This window comes from Alligator mississippiensis, chromosome 12 (assembly GCF_030867095.1).
Source record: "Alligator mississippiensis isolate rAllMis1 chromosome 12, rAllMis1, whole genome shotgun sequence".
Taxonomy (NCBI): Eukaryota; Metazoa; Chordata; order Crocodylia; family Alligatoridae; genus Alligator; species Alligator mississippiensis.
In genome coordinates this window covers 49,107,132-49,128,895 of record NC_081835.1, presented here as the reverse complement: position 1 = coordinate 49,128,895, position 21,764 = coordinate 49,107,132, and the positions used below count along the sequence as shown (strand labels likewise).

At 47.4% G+C, this 21,764-nt stretch overlaps 2 protein-coding genes across 7 annotated transcripts in view; one reads left to right on the top strand and one right to left on the bottom strand.

Annotated features, from left to right (window-relative positions):
• The window catches only part of SLC31A1 (solute carrier family 31 member 1), a 36,942-nt gene extending 24,095 nt beyond the window's left edge, over positions 1-12,847 (top strand). For 5 of the 6 annotated variants that reach the window (XM_019501035.2, XM_019501037.2, XM_019501038.2 and 2 more), the window contains 4 exons: positions 3,827-4,012; positions 5,741-5,813; positions 6,232-6,400; positions 8,366-12,847. In XM_019501035.2, the coding sequence (XP_019356580.1) occupies positions 3,827-4,012; positions 5,741-5,813; positions 6,232-6,400; positions 8,366-8,567 (630 nt within the window). In that variant the 3' untranslated portion in view covers positions 8,568-12,847. The remainder of the gene's footprint in view (positions 1-3,826; positions 4,013-5,740; positions 5,814-6,231; positions 6,401-8,365) is intronic. The other variant, XM_019501034.1, reaches the window with a different exon arrangement.
• On the bottom strand, positions 10,828-21,755 carry CDC26 (cell division cycle 26). The gene is made up of 2 exons (XM_006268284.4): positions 21,568-21,755; positions 10,828-16,385 (listed from the first exon to the last, which is right to left on the bottom strand). Exons 1-2 carry the CDS (start codon positions 21,646-21,648, stop codon positions 16,212-16,214), a joined length of 255 nt encoding a protein of 84 aa, XP_006268346.1. The 5' UTR covers positions 21,649-21,755; the 3' UTR covers positions 10,828-16,211.
• Between the last annotated feature and the right edge of the window lie 9 nt (positions 21,756-21,764).

Here is a 21,764-nt window from a genome sequence, read left to right as displayed (position 1 = left end):
ATATTCTCTCTCTATCCATTCTAGCCCCTTCCATATTTTGCTTCTTTACTCAGTAAGCTACCTTGTAGATGAACCTTTGTGTGCACATGCCTGTATGTGGAGGTGAGCCTATCTGGGTGTACGAGTGCCAGCTGGAGGGCTGCCTAGGTAGGTTATGTAGGAATTTCTCTCCTTTCCTCACTGAGTTTATGTGCAGAGTGGGCTGCAATGCAGTCTGGAGAGCAAAGTGCCCATTCAGCCAAAAATACCTGCAGCCTAAGTGCTGGGTGTGCACTGGACCTATTTAAAGCTTTTGCCATAATATGAACCAGTGTGTTTTTTGTAGTTGTAGACACTGGTCTGTTATTAAAATCCATGACCCTGGCTTCAGGCTACACAGCTCCCTGCAGGCAGGCAGCCTGTCGCTCAGGCTTGCTTTTGCTGGCTGTAAGACTTGTAAAACAGCTGTTTCAGAGACGAAGCCCCATTAATTTGCTACTGCTGCTGCCTCAAATGCCCTGCTCCAGGCACAGGCTGGGGAGCGGGAACACACAGTTAGAGCACAGATCTTTTCCTGGTCATAACTTACCTCTAAGGCCAAGTTTCCTACTCTGGTGTCAGAAGGAGGGGGCAGCATTTTTAAACACTGATTTTCCTGTGTATTGATTTTCTTTGCATGAGCTGCCTCTTCCGTTGCTAATTAAAAGGCAATTTCCACTTATGGTAAACACCTTTATAAGGCACTCGTGAAAGATCTTTTTACATTTGCCAACTGCAGTAGAGAAAATTTGGGTTTGGTATGTGGGGGTTGGTGTTGGGGATGATGACTCTTGGGGCTTTGTTTTTTGGGCATAGAAGTGGGGCTTTTGTGAGCATTACCAGGTTCAATCTTGCCAGTTTAGCCTTAAACCAGAACAGCACAAAAAAACTGCACCCCTCCCCCCCTTTTCATCTTTGAACCTGAGAATATTTTACTTGCATTCCTAGGGAGACTACATTTTTTTTGTGTGTGCTTATAAATCTGAATCACACTTGCAGCTCTCCAAGTGGAATTCCTACCCTGCAAACACAGATGTGCCAGAGACTCCTTGGAGTGAACTGGGGAATTTGCTGTTTCACTTGCTTATAAATACGATGATGAGACTGTGGAGATGAGTAACAAGACAAGCCCTTAAAGAAATGATTTTTGATTTGCACAGTGGGTATCTCTGGAGGGTTTGTTCTGTCCAGACAAGAGCCATTATATCCATCAACAGGAGGAAGATATGGCATTTAGTGGATGTTTCCTTATGTTCCTCAGTAATGTAAGGAGAGGGGGAGAGAGAGCACTAAATCCCCATACTCTGGAAATATTGCTCAATTCACTCACTGAGCTCACTCCTGGCTTTGTCAATGGTTTCTGGTACATGTATTAAGCGCTCCCCATCCTTTTGCAACTACTTATGTGAGTAGAATTCAAGATAACCTGCAAAGCCATCCTCTGTTCTAAAGTTATTTAGCTTGTCCTTGGAGCAAAGAAGAGACTCCAAGTTTCCTGACCTCCTCTCCCCCCCCTCCAAGGGATATACATAGCCCAGATTGTCCTGCTGTGCCCAGACAGCCCATCTGATTATATAATCTACAAGGCTGTTTTGTTGTTCAGATGAATAGGTAGAGATTTGAGGTATGTTGGCCGAGTGTTTCTTTTGGCAGTGTGAGAACTTAAGTCCTCAGTTCTAGCTCTGAAGGTTTGGATCTCTTTAGAAGTAGTACGTGCACAGAGAGGATGCAACATGTGATTGTTCAAATGCTTTGAACAAGCAAAACCCACAAAACGTTCACTCTGCCGGGCGACCACAAGGCTTGGTCCGGCTGTTTGCAATAATTTACTCTTTCACTAATTCACTCTGGTTCTGATCATTCCTGCTTGGCCTCTGCACTCCTTAAGCAAAATGCTTGGGCATAAAAAGTTTTCCCTGGAAACATGGAAAGAGAATAATTCCTCTTCTAGCCACTGCTTGTCTGTAGGGTGGAATCGCTGTAAAGAAAGTTACTGCTCCCTTTCATAGTGGAGTAAAGTGCTGTGCACTGAGTGTCCTCACAGAGGTTATGCCCATGAGCGTGCTGTCAGAGTGCCCCTTCTCCCTGCAATCTGACTTCTCTGTAGAGACAAGCCCTTAATTATTTCATCAACTTCAGAGTTTGCTCAGCAGTGCACCCCCTTTCCCCACATACATGCTGTACCTTCCTCCTCGGAGGGAGACCTAGCTTCCTCGTACACTTCTACCTCACTGATTTCTTCCATATCCTTTTAAATTTTCCCAGAACCTTTAATTCCTTTCTGCCTGTTTAATTCTCTGAAGATTTTAGAGCTTGCCTTGTGGGACAGGCCTCTCCTAGGAACACTTGATACCCTGATGTACTTCGTTCATGTATTGCTCAAGCTCCATCTTAAAAGTAATGAGGAATTTTGCCTTCTACTGCTCCTACCTGCAGGTCGATCCCAAATCTCACTGCTCTGAGAGTTAGGAATTGTTTTCAAATTTCCAGTCTACATCTATCCACAGGCAGTTTATTCCCATTTGCTGTGTGCCAACATTGTCTTTTAGCTTTAAATAGCTTGATTCCCAACCAGGTATTCTTCCTCTCTTTTCCTCTCCTCCCAGTATTTATAGCAAGCAAACCTATCATTAGCTGAACTAGCCAAGCTCTTTGAATCCTTCCTCATCAAATAAGCCCATAAAATAAGCCCCTGTTCAGCCTTGCAGCTCTTTGGTGCACCTATTTCAGTTTGAACTTTTCTCTTTTTTTGAATATAGATGGCCAGAGCTGTACAGTGCTCCACACACAGCAGTGCCAGTACCTTGTACAATGACATCAGTACTTTCCTGCGTCTGTGTAATTGCCTTGTTTGACACATCCCAGGATTTACATTTGCATTTTTTATGGCTGCACCACATTGGCAACTCATAGTCCATAATCAACTAATACTCCCAGGTCCTTCTCATTAGTCATTTTTCAACAGTAAGCTATCAGAGTTGCTTATTAAGCAAGTCATGGGTTCTGATGGGATGAAAAGGTTATGCTACACAGTTAACTTTTCAGGGAGTGTTTATTCTACCTTTGAACTGTTGCCTTAACATAATCGATTTGCAGTAATCTGATTAAATGGGTTTAGACCTGCAGACATGTTTGCGTTTCTCTCATTATGTCTAATTCAGTTAGAGGGGAGATGTAAAGACTTAAAGTTAATAGAAACCAGACTAGATTGCCAGGGGCTCCTCTAGACCTTTCCACCAGCTGTAGCTCTGCATCATGCTAATGTGATTTCTTTTTTAGATAGAGCTGATCATAATTAAATACAGAGCTGCACATTAGGAGAAATATCCTGAGTCTGATCCTTGGGTAGATGCAATTAAGATGGGGTATGGGAGCAATTAGACTCTGAAGCAACAAAAGACAAGTTTTTATCTTTTGGATGTCTAGACTTGCGAGAAGACTTTTCACTTGTTGGCTTAAAATGGCATCTGTAAGTCGGATTGAAAGCTTTAGGGTAAGGATTGTTTGTGCTTTGCATCCATTTGTGCATTACAGAAATAGTAACCCAAAGAGAACACGCTGATTAACCCAAAGAGAACTTCTGAATGCTACATTTGCTCTGAGCTCCATGTAGCGAGTGTGAAGGAGGATGATATATTCCAGACAGCAATCCATATCTATAGGACAGGGCTCTCCAGGATGCAGCCTTTCTGGTAGGAGGGATGCTGGGAGCCAGACTTCACTGTGCGCTGTAGAAACTGTCTCCTGTTTGTGAAAGTTGTTTTTTGTGACCCTTGCCCTAATGTCCACTATTCCTTCTTTCTCTAAGGCTTCCATTGTCCTGCGTGCCGTTTTTGATACCTCTGCAGTGAAGATGTCTCTCAGTCACCACGCAGATCACATGAACCATACAATGAGCGGCACCATGCCATCCTCCGTGCATCCGCCAGAACATTATCACCCTACGACGTCACCAGGACACAATCATGAAGGAGGAATGATGATGATGATGATGGTGAGTGAAGTCCAGAAAGTTAGACATTGTCCAGAGCTTAGTTTAAACTCTATTCCCAAAACCCTTTACCTCTCTGAACATTTGGAGCGTTTACAACGAAGTAAAAAAAGACTCATAAGACTTCTTTATTAATGTTTAATTCAGGGAGAATATAACTTGGGAACCCTAAAACCATCCATTCAGTAGCTTAGGTCACTTCCCAAGTGGTGTTTGTCTACAAGAATCCTTTCAAATTCTGCTGGCCACAAATGTACCATTTTAATTTTACTGGCGGCTGTTGACATAACTGAAAATCCTTTAATTTGGAGAAGTGACAGGTAGCTTTCCTAAAGGATAACTTGCAGCATAAAATGTGTTCAATGTGCGAGTCCATTGCAAAATGGGCTTTCCTTGCAGAAAATCAGGGAGCATGCCTGCTGGCATCAGCACTGTTTGGAAGCAGCAGACTTGTGTGAAAGCCAGAATGATTCTGGAAGGGCTGTGCAAGCTGCTTGCTGCAGTATCTCCTCCGCATTCATTTGAATGAAAGAACCTGTCCTCTCTTTCTTTGGATTTTCCTGTAGGAAAGGGAAGAGCTAGGATTCATTTGCACTGTTATTGAAAATGTTAACCTCCTCTGTAAGGAACACATACTGAAATGAATGTGGAAAGGATCTAGGTTATGCTGAATTCAAAGTACCCTGCCACTCTCAGCCACATTCCTCTCCTCAGCCACATTCCTGAAAGGACCAGCAAAATTGCTAAACTGTCTCTAGTCTCTTAAAAGACTTAAGTGTATAATGTGTGTGAACTAGTTAGGGAGACTTATCTGGATTGCATGTAAACAGGACAACAATAGCTGGGCTCCTTGGAAACAGAGGTTCTAAAGCTTTGGTAGATCAGTGCTTGCTGTGTTGACCCAGTAGGAAACCTTTTAGTTAGGATAAGTTGCTATTGAAAGCCCTGGACTGTGCGCTAGTTGGGAAGGAAGGTAACCTAATACATTCAGAGCTCTGAAATATACAGGTCAACTGCAGTCTGCTTTGTGGGTCACCAGCAGCCATTTTTATCTCAAGTTTTACAAACTTTTCTTTCCCCCTCCTTCCATTAAATCAACAGAAAATAGTTCTAAGTGGATATAGGCTTGGATTGGACAGTGGCTGCACAACAAAGTCTAAGTGTCTTATGGAAGGGCCCATCTTTGTCTTAACTTTGAACAGAAAATATGCCCAGTATTTTTAAAATCCTGTTACAGCTGTGACTTTTCTCTTGAGATACTTAAAGGAATTTGAATATAGTTGTGAAATGGCTTCAGTTTCTATTCTCTCCAAATGGGCACTATTTGGCACCTGCCATGTCAGATTCTTCTGCTTCCTGCTGCCTTGTCACCCATGCCGCTTCCTTGTGACTGCCACTTCACGTTATCATGGGATGGCCTCGTACTCATTCTGCTTTTCTTATCCCTCAGGACACCGGGTAGATTTGCAGTGATCTGAACTGAATTTGTGCCAAAAGGAAATTATCCTTGTTACACTAGGCTTGCTATAGTGTGTTTCAACTCTGTACTTGGTGACTGAGCAGAAGAAGCTTGCTCTGAGCTTGGCTTTAGCCATACCAACATCATGTAACAGTCCTTTGCTTAAAATTTTGTAAGTCTTGTTGTAAGGTGTGTATTTAAGCCTTGCCTCTTCCCCTTTTTTGCTCAGAGATTCTTGTTTATGTTTTAAATGACCTTTCTGTCTTGGACAGGATATGACTTTCCACTTCAGCTATAAGAATGTGCCTCTCCTGTTCTCTGGACTTGTGATCAATACACCTGGAGGTCAGTAGTGCTCTCTCAGATAAGAGGCTGGCTTGTTGCTCTTGCCCTAACCAAAGCAAAAGCTTACTTCCGAGGGATGTTGATAGAGTAACCCCATGTCATACGGTTGAAGGTTCTTCCAGTAGCCAGGCATGGACTACTTAGTGTAGTTAGAGCAAAGAGGGTGAAAGTGGAGAGACTTTCATGTTCCGGTATTGCATCAGCCTTGTTAAGATATGGGGTGTTAACACTTGGGGGTGTTGCATGTCAGGTTCCATGTTGTTTTAGGATGAATCAAACCCTTACACACACACAGGCAGCCTCTCGTCTATGCAGTGGGAGCTGTCCATTGGATTGGAAGGTGTCTTTCTCAAGCAAACAAAGTGAATAACTTATGCACAAATTTGGTAACTTGACTTCATTCTTTCTCCACTGTCAGAAATGGCTGGTGCTTTTGTGGCTGTCTTCTTCCTAGCCATGTTTTATGAAGGACTCAAGATAGCTCGAGAGTGCCTGCTTCGTAAGTCACAGGTCAGCATTCGCTACAATTCCATGCCTGTCCCAGGACCAAACGGCACCATCTTGATGGAGACCCACAAAACAGTTGGGTAAGAATCTGCCACCTTTCTAGGACAAATAGCATGCTTCTCAGCAGACAAGTATGGAAAAGACTAAGACATAGAAAATTCCATGTGGACACAATTTCCTCTTGAAGGCTTACATAGTGCACATCTTTTTGAAGGACACTAAAGAACCTGTACCTTCAGGGATTACACAGTTATCCTGTTAGGGTTGGGGAAGAGGGAATGGAAGAGCCACTCTGCACCAATCACAAGGGCTTTATAAGAGTGTGTGTGTTGGAGAGAAGGGCAGGGGAAATGGGCAGGGGAATAACAGCAAGGAATTGAAAGAGGGAAGTGTGCATGTAATTACCAGGCTCAGATATTGTCTGTGCCACCAGACTTGCTCTTTCTGAAGCAAGAGAAGGCCTGGGGATCCTTTCAGGCAGTCTAGGCCTCTTTTCAAACAATAAAAGCTGCCCTGTTCAGCTGGAAGCATAGGCCAGGGAGAAAAATAGAATCAGGAGGATTTGACTCAAAATGTAGCAGTTCTGATCTCCCAGCGAACCCTGTTATTCCTATCTGATGAGCAGGGATCCAGGTTTTCCCTTTCCCGCAGAAAAACAGAGTAAAATGTGGATTTCCCTCCTTACTGGAATAAAATGCAGACTTCTCATTTTAGCAGAGAAACCCATGGATTTTGCAGTTTTGCATCAAGCTTCCTGCAGGGAGTGGGAGGAGGGTGGTCAGGCAGGGAGCACCATGTGCATGTGTATGCATATGGCCACCAGGCAGCCTGGAGAGCAGCTCCTGCAGGTAAGTGTCAGGGAGGATTGAGACCCCCCATAGGGAGGGAGTTGGGCAGGGCCAGGGCTGGGGCTGCTGCCCAGCTGGGCAGTGTGTGGGGCTTGGGGCCACAATGTGTGGCTGCAGGACCCTGGGACGAGGCTGTGGGTGGCTTGTTTTGGGGGTGGGGAGCGGGGCTGGCTTCCCACCACTGCGCTCACTCCCAGAGGGACAGGGTGGGCACATGCACCCCAGATCTGTGTGCTGGGTGGGGGTGGGCTGCCTGCTGCAGGCTTGGGCTCCCTGCCCTTCCCCAGGGCCTCTGTAGCCCATTGTGTGCAATCCATTCCATTGTGGCAGGGCACGGCAGGGCTGCATGGGGATCTCCTTGCTGCTGTGAGCTCTGTGCTGCCCTGGCGAGGCATCCCTGTGTGTGCAGCAGGAATGGAGGCAACAGTGCAGGGTTGTGCCCCTCGCTGCTGCCATGTGCGCAGGGGACGCATTGCCAGGATGGTGTGAAGCTCGCAGCTGCAACCAGCTGTCCTGTGCGGCCCTTCTCTGCCCTGCAGCACTAGGTTGCACCCACCAGGCTGTGAAGGCCTGGGGGCAGGGCAGCAGGGCAGGAACCTGAGCCTGCAGTGCACACCTGCACCTGCTTCGCACACAGGTATGGGGAACATGGGTCCCCCTGGGAGTGCACAGTGACGGGGAGCTGCCCCGCCCTGCCCAAGCCTGCAGCAATCAGCAGAGGGGAGCTGGGCTTCGCTCTGCTGCAGCAACCACTGTCGCTGCCTCCCGCCAGGGCAGGGGCTGTGTCCCTGACTCCGTAGCCCTGGCAGCTGGGGTTTCCCCCCAGCAGGACTGGGGGAGCAGGGGTCATAAGTGGGGGGGCAAGGGGCACCAGCAGGGCTGTGTGGGGTGGGGGCAGGGGGGAGCCTTTCATTTTAATCACAGATTGTGGGGGTTTTATCAGAGAATTTGCAATTTTAATTATTTTTCTTTTTTGGTCAGGGAAAACCAGGATCCCTGCTGATGAATATTTTTGTGTAGCTGATTGCCTGGGAGAAGCTGCAGTTGTCCATTTGTGGGAGAGGGTGGAATCTGTATCTTTTTCCCTACTTCTCTTCATGCCCACTCTATGGGCTACCTTCTCTCTGGCAGGGACCCTGCATTCCCCATCCTATAGCTCTTGGTTGCTAACTGCTCTCCCTTTCTGTGATTCTTCAGACAACAGATGCTGAGCTTCCCTCATCTGCTGCAAACCGTGCTACACATCATCCAGGTGGTGGTCAGTTATTTCCTCATGTTGATATTCATGACCTACAACGGATACCTCTGCATAGCTGTGGCAGCAGGAGCAGGGACTGGCTACTTTTTCTTCAGCTGGAAAAAAGCTGTGGTTGTGGATATCACTGAGCACTGCCATTAATGCTGGACACGTCAAGAACCTCTCTGCCCCTCTGCTCACTTTAACTTTAGCCATTCAGAGAATGAGGATCATTCCCAAACTGAAAACCAATGTACATCAATACAATCAATGTGGGTTTTACCACCAACTGGGATAGTGCCTGGCACATGGGGATTCCTTGCATTGGGAAACAGTGCCACCCCTTTCTGACATGGTAGCCTGGTACCTGGGCCAGGCAGACCAGCTTTCAGGAGTTGTGTGGGCACTGTCTTTGGTGATGATTTATTTTTAGATTCTGTCCCAATTGAAAGAAAGTTGGCAGACAGGACTGTGCAAAGTTATTCCATTGCCCTTTTAGAAATGTATTTTTAAACAGGAAATGGTCAGCAACAAGACTTTTATGAATGGAAGATAAAGGTTGAATTAGATGATGGAGGAGATATGTGAAAATAACATTAATTTTTAGTTTTTTGTTTTTTTTAAATAATTGGTACTTAGTGCAAAGGAGGGAGCTGTCGGTGGCCTGAACCAATAACACTTTCTGGGACTCAATCCTGGAAACAGTGCTCTGCATCATGTTGTTGGGAAAGGGCAGGCCCTACTGACTCATGGGAAACGTGTGCCTCTGAAGCAGGCATGGTGTAGCCATATACCCCTGTACCAGACTGAGACCATTTTCCAAGCCTGTTGGAGGGTGTTCAGCATTGATATTTTGCTGGCTTATCCAGAAGGCTTCAGCGAACAACATTTCAGTTTGGCCACTTCCCACTTACTGATCACGGAAAAGTACTCAGTTGGCATAGGTCAGTAGTCTCTCACTTGGGTAGCAGGGAGAGATTTTAAGTAACCATTGACCTGATGCCAACTTTGTCCTGATTGGCAGTAGACCCCCATTTATCATTCAGTGAAAATCGTTGGTGGAACACCACAGCCAAATGATAACTTGTGACATTATTTCATAAAAACCAAGTGATGCCAACAGGGTTTTTAGGGGTTCCAGAGAAAAGGAGATTCCTTGGCTGGGCTGGGAGATGAAGAACCAGACTTCTATGAGAGAATGGAGAGTGGGGGTCCAATAACTCCTCGTGAGGAGGGAGGGGACTATAAGGCCAATAAAAAGTCATCCAGCCCCTAAGGACTTCTCTTTTCTGTAATCCCCAAATCTTAAGACTTTCTCAACATGGCTGTGTCAAGGCAGCAAGTGTCAATGCCAGTGACAGAGCTGCTTAACAGTGTAGCAGAGAACTTTCTAGCTTGTGCTAGGAGCCAAACAGATCTTACAGGGAAAGCAGGTTCAGTTCCTGGACGGGAGAGCCCTACCACGGAACGCCTGAGGTGCTGTAGGGAGTAGCATTAATTCTGCTTCTGGTACTAGAGGAGGCTGTGCTGTTCAATGTGCCATCTTTCCAATGAGAGGTAAAAATGAGGTCCTGATTTGATGTTAAAGATTGTGCAGCCTTTTTTAGAAGAGAGTGGGCATTAACCAGAGCATGCCAGCCTATTCTGATTGGAGGAAAAGCTGTTCAGCCTCCCCAAAACCCTCTGTGGTTTAATTGGTAACCTCATCCCTTACTTCCTCCTCTGCCTTGTAAGGTGTGAAATGGCAGCTGTGAGGCACTTACTAGGATCTCTGTATACCATTGATCTCAAATTTTGGCCTGAGAACAGCTTTTGGCTCTCAGAGCTCTTCCTTGTAGGTACCTGGCTTTGGGAAGGTGGACTTGGGTCTTTTCCAGAGGTTGACATGGATGGGAAAGCTGGAGAATTGGTTCTGTACAGAGTTGGTTGGCTAATTTAGAAGATGCTTTGTGATGAAAGATGCTACAAAATGCCAGTTACAGAGTTCCCACATGTGACATGAAGGACAGGGCTGCTTGTTTTCTAGTAACCTCTTGAACAACTCTGGTATCCCCATATGTTCTGTAATGTTTTTCCTCCTTTGGTGACTTTCTTCTTGTTTCTGTTTCTGTAAAGAAAGGTTGGGCTGGCCCAACAGGTACACTAGGTAAAATTGCTCAACCAAGGCAGGGATACATCTAGTCTCACATCCTGTCTCCAACAGTAGCCAGTACCAGCCGATTCAGTGGCAAGTGAAACCTTAACTGCACTCTTTAAACTTTTTTATTGCGGTACTGCAGCAAGGGAAAGGAAAGGAAAGGCTCATTTCCCTCTTTGCTAACAGCTCTATCTTCTGAAGTTGGAGTAACATCCATGCTTTACATAGAGACCTCAAACAGCTGCTTACAATATTTGCTCTTTAATCTTTGGAGCATTTCATTGATTAAAAAAAAAAAAGGCAGGGTAGCAGTGTCGGAGAAGGAGGTTCCTCAGTTTAGCTCCACTTTGTGAACCAGATTAAGTTTGGGCTAGAGAAATAGCCAGTTACTTGATTTTTTTTTTTTTCCCCCTTCCTTACATGACAGTCACTGGGGAGCCTGCCACACTGGCCTTAATTATTTCATATACTTTGGCTGTTCTTTCTGAAGGAGAATATCTCCAGTTGGCCTAATCCTCTATCATGAAAGCTTCTGGACTTTTTTGCTTTTGCCTTAAGGTCCCCAGTTTTACCTCACTATCTGAGGGGTGGATGACTCTGTTGATTAGACACAGCCTCCACACCTGACAGAGAATTCTGTCCTTGTCACATTAGCTTTTCTAAACTCTTCTGGGGCAACCTCTGCTTTTTTGGGAGGAGACCTGTATTCTATGCTCATATAGCCTTCACCATAGTAGCTGAGCAGCTCATAATCCATAGAGGATTTGCCCTTGCAGCTATATTGAGGGGTAGGGCAGTGCTGTTATCCCTGCTGCATAGAAGGGGATCTGAGACACTAAGTGACCTGAACAAGGCCACACAATATGTGGAGCAGGTAACTGAACTTCTCTTCAGTCCCAGGTTAGCATTCAAACTGCTGGATGACCCTTTTTGTTGTTGTTTCTATAAGATGTCCTGTGTTGGAAGCCAGCTAATTGTTGGGTATCTGACATGGAAATTAGTTCCCAGAGCTCTGGAGAAAGCTGCAGTACTGGGGAGTGTTCCTGATTGCTGGGAGGAAGATCAAGTGTGGAGTCTCTGGAGTCCTGTTCTTTATTCTTTCCTTGAGAACCAGTCTCCTCTGCCTGCTGCTCTCCCCGGTGTAACTTGCCTCCTTACAGGTGCTTTTCCACTCCCTTTGGCTGGCAGATGGCAAGGGGAGACTTTTTGTACTGGGACCAGAGGCTTGGGGTGGAAAAGCCAGCTCAGAGCTGGCAGTGCCTCCAGCATGTGAGGTGGAACATAAGGGATGTTCTACTGCTAGTCAGACCCAGGTAGGGATCTGAAGAAAAAAGGTAATAAATAAAGATCCCTCATGCATGTGACTGTCACCTGCTCTCACAATACTCTTGGCTGCAGCATTATTCCCTTGGCACTTAACCAGCTGAGAGTTCCTCACCATCTGCACTGGATTTTCCAGCTAGAATCCTTTCACATCACTTGCATGCTTCACAAATTGTCTAATCATGGCCAGGACCTTTTATCACAACTAGATCCCACTTGCTAAAAGGGCTACCTATTACCTCCTGTGGTTTTCTTCGAGTCATAACTGGGCTCCATGGTTTGTTTTTCCTTTGTCATCATGTGTTAATTAAAAACCTAGTGGTCTGTTTATAGAGTCAGCTGAAAAGGGCATGTACCTGTTGGTGTTACAGCTGGTGTATCAAGGGGGGACTGACATATTACAGTGTTCCCTGCCCAGGCTGCTACTCAGTTTGCCAGTTGTCCAGTGAAGTACATCTGCCCTCATGGCAACTTTTAATGACAGCTGGCTGGAGTTTTTTGACAGGTGTATTTGAGGCAGTCCTGTTGCTAATTCTCAGCTTTTCCTTGTGCAGGGTTGGAAGGGAGGTAAGAACCCAGCGATTTACTAACATTTTAATTTGTGCTTAAATGAAACATGTATGCAATATGCAAAGAATGTGTGATGTCCTAGATCTAAGTGTTTTTAGTTTTCAAACAAGTGCATCTCTTGATTGCGACCTTGGAAGAATTGCACAAAGCATCCAGGCTCTGCCGATCCACCGCAAAGACACTGGCTTTTGCTATTTTATCCAAGTGCCTTTTAGGAATCAATTGTGCTAGTGCCTTTTTAGTTTGATCTCTAGCTGATTCCAGCTGTACTTCAGGACGTATGGTTTTGGCTACAGTGGACCATTACATTTGCCTTTTAAATTCATTGTTTGTGAAGTCAACTTGTTCAATGCTGATGTGTGTACCAAGATCCTACTGTATATAATTAGTGAATAAAGTAGACTGCATTTTACTGTGGTGGTTGTGTGTTTTGGAAATGTTCTCCAGTGTTAGACAAAACAGCTGGAGAAGGAACCAGAGCAGGAACTCCCAGGCTCCATCAACACTTGGTATGTGCCTCCAAAAGGAGTGACTGCCTAGCTTTAAGTGGCATAGGGAGCAAGTTGCTGGACTAGTCAACCTGGCCATATCTCACCCCCCACCCATTTGCATGTGAATACGTTCTTTGTGGCCTATTTGTCATAATGCAGCGGAGACAGCAAGAATGTCAATGGAGGAAAAGCACAGCAACTTTTGGGGCACCTTAACCCTAATGCTGGTCATGAAAAATAGCCTCTGAAGCTGTTTGGATGCTGGTAGTGAATCCTAGAAGGAAATAGTTTGGTTCATTGAAGCTTTGTGGTGCATGGGGAATAATCAAGTTGAGAGATGCAGGCTACACACAACAGCCTCTGATACCCACTTCTTAAGATGAAGGAAATCACAGGCACTACTACAGATAAGTGCCTGTGATCCGTTTCTGTAGATGGAGTCTAAGCACTAATATGCTTTAAAATATATGAATTTGAGTGCTGCATGAGGGTGTAATATAAGGCTAACAATACAGTTTGAGGTCAGAGCAAGGAGTGCCTCAGATGCCTTCCTTCCAACCCCCCCCCCCCAAACAAAAACAAAAAACCCAACAAAAACCCAACAAAACTTCTTTGCATATATCTGGAGCTCAGACCATGACTTTGCTCCTCCTTCAACTGATCAGTTACTTAACTTTATGCCAACAGGTACCCAGACCCCAAAATTCCTTTGAGGTGGCTGTATTGAAAATCTGAGTTTGGCAGACAGATTCTGTCCATGCAGGCATGCTGTAACCACGAAGTCTGCTTGCCAGCTGGTTTTTGAATGTTCTGGGGACTCCAGATGTCATGTTGTGCCCCCGAACATCTCAGCAAAGTACAGTGTGTGAGGGTATTATACGCCAGATAGGTGTGTAACTACAGAGTAAGATGCAGACTAATAAGTATGCAGGAGAAGAAGGTACCAGGCAGCAAGGACAATTCTTTACATGCTGTTGCCTTAATCAAATGTGGTAGTGAAGAGGGGGCTGAGGAAGTCTTCCATATGTTTGCAGTTACTGTGACCATCATGTAATAAACTAAATTAAGATCTTGGAACAAAGTTTGAGATTTCCCTCACCAGCAATCAGTGACTATATGCTCTGAACATTTCAAAGTACAAAACCAGTCATCATTTCACTCCAATAAAACATAATGGACAGGGGAAGAAGTACTTTGGACCATGTACTAATACTGTGGAGAGGAAGCTAGGGCGGGAGTCAAGACATAAGGTCTGTTCCTGACTGTTATTGATCTTCCTATGTGACTATCACAAGTCATTTCACTTATCTTGGCCTCAGTTTCCTGGGCAGTAGTATGCAGCTAGGGCTGAAGCATGCTACATAAAGAATCTGCTATCAGTACCTATGCTTGCAGTTGCTATGCTGCTGTGACCATGTGTTAACTACAACTCCTACAATGCATTTCTGTGTTAATAAAAACTAGATAAAGCTGTCTCAGACTTCCAGCACTCTAGAAATAAGAAAACAAAGCACTTAGCTACACACCAGTACCCCATTAATTCTGTTCTGTTTATGTAAGTGACCCAAAATACCTGCAACAGACACACTGCATTCTGTGCTATAGTTTTTCACATTTTTGTTAAAGCAGAACTCTTATCTAAATAAGTCATACTGAACAGGAGATACTGTATTTCACAGTGTATAAGTTGAGTTTTGAAGCCCAATTTTTAATTCTTCAACCTTAACGTATGCACTGTATCACCATCCCCTGTGAGCAGCACTGGGCTCCACACCTGCGCGCCCCTCACTGCAGGCTGAGTACATGGGGAGTGGTGCTGGGCTTGGTGCTCGACTGGCAGCGCCACTCAGAGGATGGGGATATACCAGCTGTGTGCCAAGTCCCACCCTGCCCCCTGTGAGTGGTGTTGTGGCATATGTCCACACCCCCGAGTGCCCAGTCCACAGTGAGGATGCTCAGGGGCCAGTATAAGTCAACCCCATATTTCTGATCCAAAAAATTAAGTTGACTTAGAAATTTCATAGATCTGGTATATAAGTCAACCTAACTTTTTGGATCAGAAAAATGGGATTGACTCATACAGTGTCAACCTATACACCGTGAAATATGGTACACTCAGCTATCCCCTCAACCAAGTTCATTTTGTTCATATACTAGACCTCATCTGTCCATATGTCACCTCTCACCCATGGATGTAGCAGTTACCCCTGACACTATAGATTTTTGTTTCAAACCTATGCATTTACTGGGTTTGGTGGCCTCCTCACCACCCTGAAATACCTCTCCAAGACTTTGGAAGTAACAGACCAACTAAAAATATAGCACAAGCCCTTAATTTACTACTTCAGTGTTCCAATTGAAACTTAACCATTAGAAGACATAGTCTGCATCAGGATTTCCTGTACCCAATTTATTCTGCTGCCCTAGTTGCACTGTGAAATACTGGTGGAGGAAGTGGGCTGGGAAAGAAATGTACAGCCTTCCACTTCTACGGCACCAGCTCACATTCCTCCAGCTCTGGTGTGATTGTAAGGCACAGCTTTCTAGCAGCCTATGTAAATGAGGTGGGGAGGGGGTTGGTCCACTTTTAAATAGGTTAAAAAGCCATCATTATAACCAGCCTTCTTAGGAACACCTTGAGAAGGAAGCTTACTCTGCCACTGCTATGCCTTACCTGTTGCAGGATAACCAAAGAATTTCAGTCACCTATACATGGAACTGTATTATTGACATTCCCCAGAGCTCCATTTCCTTCCACTCTATAAGCATTTGCAGCTCTTGCTTGAGCACAGATCCTTCTGCCTTGATTTTTAAGAACACTAAATTCTGCAATTCCAGAGGAGTTTGGCCTTGGTGTAGTTTCTCATTGTGGCAGTACCTTCACTTGATCCCTATTTGTTCCCTGTCCATGAGGTCCAAAACAACATTCTCAGCAATTCCAACTCTGCTGCTCGCAGTTTCGATTCATCCTTACCTGCCTCATACACTTTTCTGATACATAAAAGAACTTCTTGTGTTTAAAAAAAAAAAAATATTTATTTAAAACAAAACAGCTAGCTGGGGGGGGGGCATTGCTGGAGGGAGGGTAACAAGTCAGATTAAAAACATGTCCAAAACCTGTTGGAAAAAGTAATACTTTCCCCTGTAGAAGCAGGAGATCCACTGGCATGCAGAGGCCAGTCCCAGCCATTGCTAGAGCTTCCCACCAGCAACATCTCTGCTCGCATTGTCTTGGGGTGATTGTCCCATCAGCGTCCAATACTGAACTGTCTGGAACTGTAGTCTCTAGAACTCAAAACTTCCAAACTGGGAGGAACGGTTGTTGGGTTTGGGCTGAGGTTTGTAACCAATTCGGTCATTTATCATTTGTTCTCTGCTCTTGTGGTCATTGCTCAGTCCAATAGCTCCTTCATCATTCGCTCCTACTACATCCACATCTTCACGCTGCTTTTTGCGGCTCTGCAAAAAAGAATGATGACCTATGAAAACCAGGGTATTGGAAACCCAAAGATACTTCAACGTAGAGAGAGTTTGCACTGTCAAAGGCAGAGCCTTTTTCAATTCTTACTGCTAACTCTAGAGGGAGCCCTGAAACTGTGAAACTACGGAAATATTAGGCAAGCTGATTTCATTACAGACAAGAAGTTTGTCAATCCATTCCTGCCCGGGGCAGGGGGCGGACCTGATGATCTGTTTAGGTCTCTTCCAACACTAAGTACTATGATACTATGAACTGGACAACTTCACTGGGTTTTTTTTTGGATAGCTCTACAGCAGGGGTGTTACACATACAGCACATGGGCTAGATAGTGTCCTGGGACTTCTTGCCATGGCTGCAAGAGCTGCTGTGTCAGTGCAATCGCCAGCTATTGGGGTAACATAAAGGCTGTGGGAGGCAGCCAAATTTACCAACTGCCACATTCACCATTTTCAATTGCTGCATTAAGGTCCCTGCCACTGGAGGGGGTGAGTGGCAGCAGTGTTAACATCTTGCATGCTGGCAAGGAATATAACCTGCCTACTGATTTGAGTTTGACACCCCTGATCTACAATATGTTTGCCTTAAGTGTTCAAGCACAAGTCACAGCACTGGGGCACTTCACAGTCCACAGGTAAACAAAGATACAAGTATCACTTCACAGGTTGGATACTACCACTATGTGGCAACACCCTGCATATTAAGACAAATCTTGCAATCCACTAAAATGGCAGCTCTCATCCCCATAACATGTTCAAAAGTGAACCTACTCCAGTCATGATGGCAACTGCTTCCAGAGTGGAGGAGGAAGACAAGTATATTCTGAACCAGAGCTGTCCAAACTGGGCATGGCTGGGGGTCACTTGTAGCAGCAGCAGCCCTTCCAGGATTCTCCCCCACTGATATGAGTGGTACCTGTGGCATGTGCCCCCCTCCACAGCATGGACTGTGCCAGCAGCATGCACACCCCCACCCAGGTTTTGCTGGTGGCACATGGCCTCCTCATCACCCATACCCACGGTGCATGGACCTCTTGGCCTTTCCCTGCCATATGGCAGTGGGAAAAGTGGCCAACGGAGCCCGCAGGCCATATGTTAACTATCCCCAGACTGCCAGTGGGACAGCCCTGTTCTCAATTATGGGCTAGTGCTGCAGTTTGGAATTTCAGTTACTTGAGTGTTACGATGCTACAAAGGCCTCTACAGCACTGCTGGAGCTCCATTATTCCCAACTAAGTAGTCTCTAGTCTGGGAAGCTCAATTGGGATGTGCCAGTGGGAGTGGATACAGTGGGGTGGAGTTTTAAACTTTTATAGTATTGACTAGGGCGTCTGTTGTTGCATCTTATTTTGTGGGTTGTTTATCTGCTGCTGTATACCACTCTGAGCATTTCTAGACAGAATATACATCTAAACAACAGGTTTTCAATGCATGTCATGTGCATGTCACCACAGCTCTGCTGATTTTAGAACTAAATTGAGATTCACAATCACTCCTTACCAACCCCCCCAAAATAGACAGAATGGCTCTGCATCCACCCCACTCCCTTAGGAGAAGCCTGAGCAGCCAGGCAGGTTTCGTACCGTGCCTTGTGCGTGACATTATTGCTTCCAGAGGGAGCAGACTCCAATGTCTGTATTCTTATTGAGCATTCAGGGCCCCGTAGGTATGAAATTAGGTACTGTCAAGCCAGGTCTCTCTGTTTCTTTCTACTGCTAAATTAAAGTAAGGGTAAAGAAGAAGTTATCTCAATGTAGCACCCAAAGTAGACAGATAAGAACATAAGAACTGCCATTTACTGAACCAGACCATAGGTCTGCCAAAGCCCACATTTCCTTTGTGTGTCCAATAGGCCTGTGTCACACTGATCTACAAGACCAGGAAGAAGGCTCGGGCTGGGGGGAAGCCGGGCAAGTGTGGAGCTGTCTTCCTTTTGCTCTTCTGCTAGTGTCTCCAGGCAGAATATCACCGATCGGTGTCTACAGGCTCCCTCGGCTCGTTCAGGGGGCAGTGGGCACTGGCTGGTGCACACTGCTCCAGTGTCCCCTTCTGGCTCCTTTGTTATGAACCTGCGACCTCTCTCCCTCTCCTGCTTTTATCACAGAATCATAGAAAATTATGGTTGGAAGGGACCTCAAGAGGTCATCTAGTCCAACCCCTTGCTCAAAGCAGGCCCATCCCTATCTATATTATCCCTGCCAAGGCTTTGTCTAACCAAGGATGGAGAGGCCACAACCCCTCTGGATAACCTGTTCCAGTATTTTATTACCCTCCCAGTGAGAAAGTTTTTCCTAGTATCTAACCTAAACTTCCCTTGCTGCCCTTTGCTTTATCATCTGCCACCACTGAGAACAGTCTAGTTCAGGAGTGGGCAATGATTTTGGCTGGAGGGCCACTTAATGACTTCTGCTGAGCTGTCAAGGGTTGCACACCTAAAATCTTTTAGAATATATAATTTTAACAAATTATAAATAAAAAACAAAATTATACTAAAAATCAAATATCTAAAGCATATTTTAATTTTATTTAAAAAATATTTTTTGTCTTCGTTTATGTTTTTTGAGTAGCATATATAGAGGCAACTGCATAATAGCTCAAAATACAGTAGAGGTGAATCAATACATTGGTCTGATATTGGATCGGCACCAATATCAAGAAAATTGTCTATATCGGAAATCAGCCTTTTGTGGGTAATAAATGGCCCTTGTATGCGCGCAGCCATAGCACAACACATAGGCAGTGAGGAACACAGCCCCGGGCAGTTGCAGCTGGTAAGTCTCTTGTAGTGGAAGGGGAGTGGAGACCGGGGCAGATCAAGGCCCCTCTGGTGAGGGAGGGAGTGAGACTGGGGAAGATGCTTCCCAGCCTGGGGGCAGGGTGGGGAGAAGGGGGAGGGTATGGCACAGAGTCACAGCTGGGGGGGGAGGCAGGGAGGGGCGGGGCACGGGCATGGGAAGGGGGGAGTGGCTCCTGCCCTGCACACTGCTCATCCGGGAGCCGCTCATCCGGTGGCTCCAGCTGCTGCTCCCGTCACTCGTCCAGGAGGGCATGGGGGGGTGTGCCCCCTTATCTGTGCAGAGAAGGGTGGGCCAGGGCTGGGCCAGGCTGCATTCAGGGTGGGCAGTAGCACTGGGAGGGGGCTATGGCGGGGACTACAGCAAATTTCGGGGTGGCTGCAGCCCCTCCAGCCCCCTCCCACCGCCACCACCACCCACAGCCCAGTCCACACCCCTGCTGGGAAGAGCCCAGTGCTGTACCCTGCCCCTCCTTGCCCCTCAAGGCACACGCCCCCACCCCTGTGTCCTCCAGGGGTGCGCGCAGCAGTGGGAGCTGCCCCCACCAGATGACCTGCAGCTCCATCCTGTGCCCCACCCCACCCCGCCCCAGCTGGGCAGTGCCTGCCCCACCCCCACTCCCTCCCTCACTGCAGGGGCCTTCATCTGCACCCCCACTTGCCTTCCCCTCCCCCACCCCTTCCACCACAACAGACTTACCAGCTGCACACAGCTGTTTTGGAAATCAAAGTGGTATTTGCTAATATGTCTTCTTAAAAATTGGCTATCAGTATCAGCCCCAAAAATCTCTATCAGTGCACCCCTAAAATACAGTCTTACTCTAGTATATTGTGGGGGGTAGGGAGGCAGTGTGTGTGTATGTGGCAGAGGGCAGGGGGGTGTGAGGAGCTGCCTAGTTGCTAGGTCCTGGGAGCTGGGCAAAGGTGGGGGGCTAGGGGCAGGTGCAGCAGAGCTCAGCCAGGTGGTGCAGATGCAGGTGTGGTCAGCTACTCCCAACCCCACACCCAAGCCGCAGATGCCCCTGCGGTGCTCCACATGGGGCTGAGCCCTGCCTGGGGCAGTCCCATCTGCACCTGCTGGCTCCAGCCAGCATGCACAGCTTCCCCAACATGCACAGCTTCCCGGCAGGGCTGCAGCTGTTTAGGTATTGCTTGGTCTCCCCCACACCTCCAGCAGCTCCTCCTCCTTCTCCTGCCATATGCGCCGGGAGAGGAGAGTGGTGGGGAAGAGCTGCAGCCAGGAGGCTCCTGCCCCAGTGCACCTTCCACCCACTCTGCCTGCCCAGTGTGATGAACAGACATGAGCAGCCACCTCTGGGTGGCCGAGTGGACAGAAGATGGCTGGGAGCTGGAGGTCAGCATGCTGGGGAAGGAGCTGCCTGGCTGCAGAGTCCCTCCAGCCTGGAGTGGTGCAGCAGGGGCAGGAGGAGGAACCACTGGAGGTGTGGGAGCAGCCCCGCCAGGAAACTGTGCGCTGGCTGGGGCCGTTGGCAGATGTAGGCTGCCCTGGGCAGGAGAACAAGTCGAGCCAGGCTCCATGTGGAGCACTGCAGGGGCAGCCACAGGCTGGATCCAATCAACTGGCTGGCCGGCAGTTTGCCCACCCTGGTCAAGTTCCATCCTCTTTGTGATCATCCTGCCAGTAGCTGAAGGCTGCTATTAAATCCTCTCTCAATCTTCCCTTCTCCAGACGAAAATAAGGCCAGTGCCCTCAGCCTTTCCATAAGTCATGTCCCAGCCCCTGAGCCATTGTTGCTGCCCTCTGCTGGACTCTCTCCAATTTGTCCACATCCTTTCTATAGTTGGGGGGGGGGGGGGGGGGGGGGGCAAAACTGGACACAGTGCTCCAGATGTGGCCTCACCAGTGCCAAACAGAGAAGAATAATCACTTCCCTTGACCTGCTGGCAACACACCTACCAGTGCAGCCCAGTATGCCATTAGCCTTCTTCAGAACAAGGGCACTCTGCTGGCTCATATCCAGCTTACTGTCCACTGTCCACTATTATCCATAGTCCACTGTAACGCCCAGGTCCTTTTCTGCAGAGCTGCTACCCAGCCAGTCACCCCCGGCCTGTCCCGGTGCACGGGATTGCTCCGTCTTAAGTGCAGGACTTTGCACTTGTCCTTGTTGAACCCCATGAGATTCCTCTGGGCCCAGTCCTCCGGGTTGTCTCGGTCCCTCTGAACCCCAGCCCTGCACTCCAGTGTACCCACTACTCCCCCCGCTTGGTGTCATCCGCAGACTTGTCTTTCTCGCCTCCGCACGGCGGCGGAGCTCCCCGGGACGCCCCGCGCACGGCAGGCGGCCCCGGCCGCGGCGGCCCCTGGGACGGGAGCGCCGAGTGCGGCCGGGTCTCGACGCGCCTCACCTCGAGGTCCTTCCTGATGCTCTCGAACTCCTCGATGTCGTCTAGCTTCAGCTCCAGGCGCGTCGGCTTCCGCCGCAGCATCGCGAGCGCCACCGGCCCCGCCGCCTCTCGCCGGCAACCGGACAGCCCGGCCCCGACCGCTGCCGCAAACCTGCCCACTTCCGGCCGGCGCCTCCCGGCATACCCTGCGCTCACTT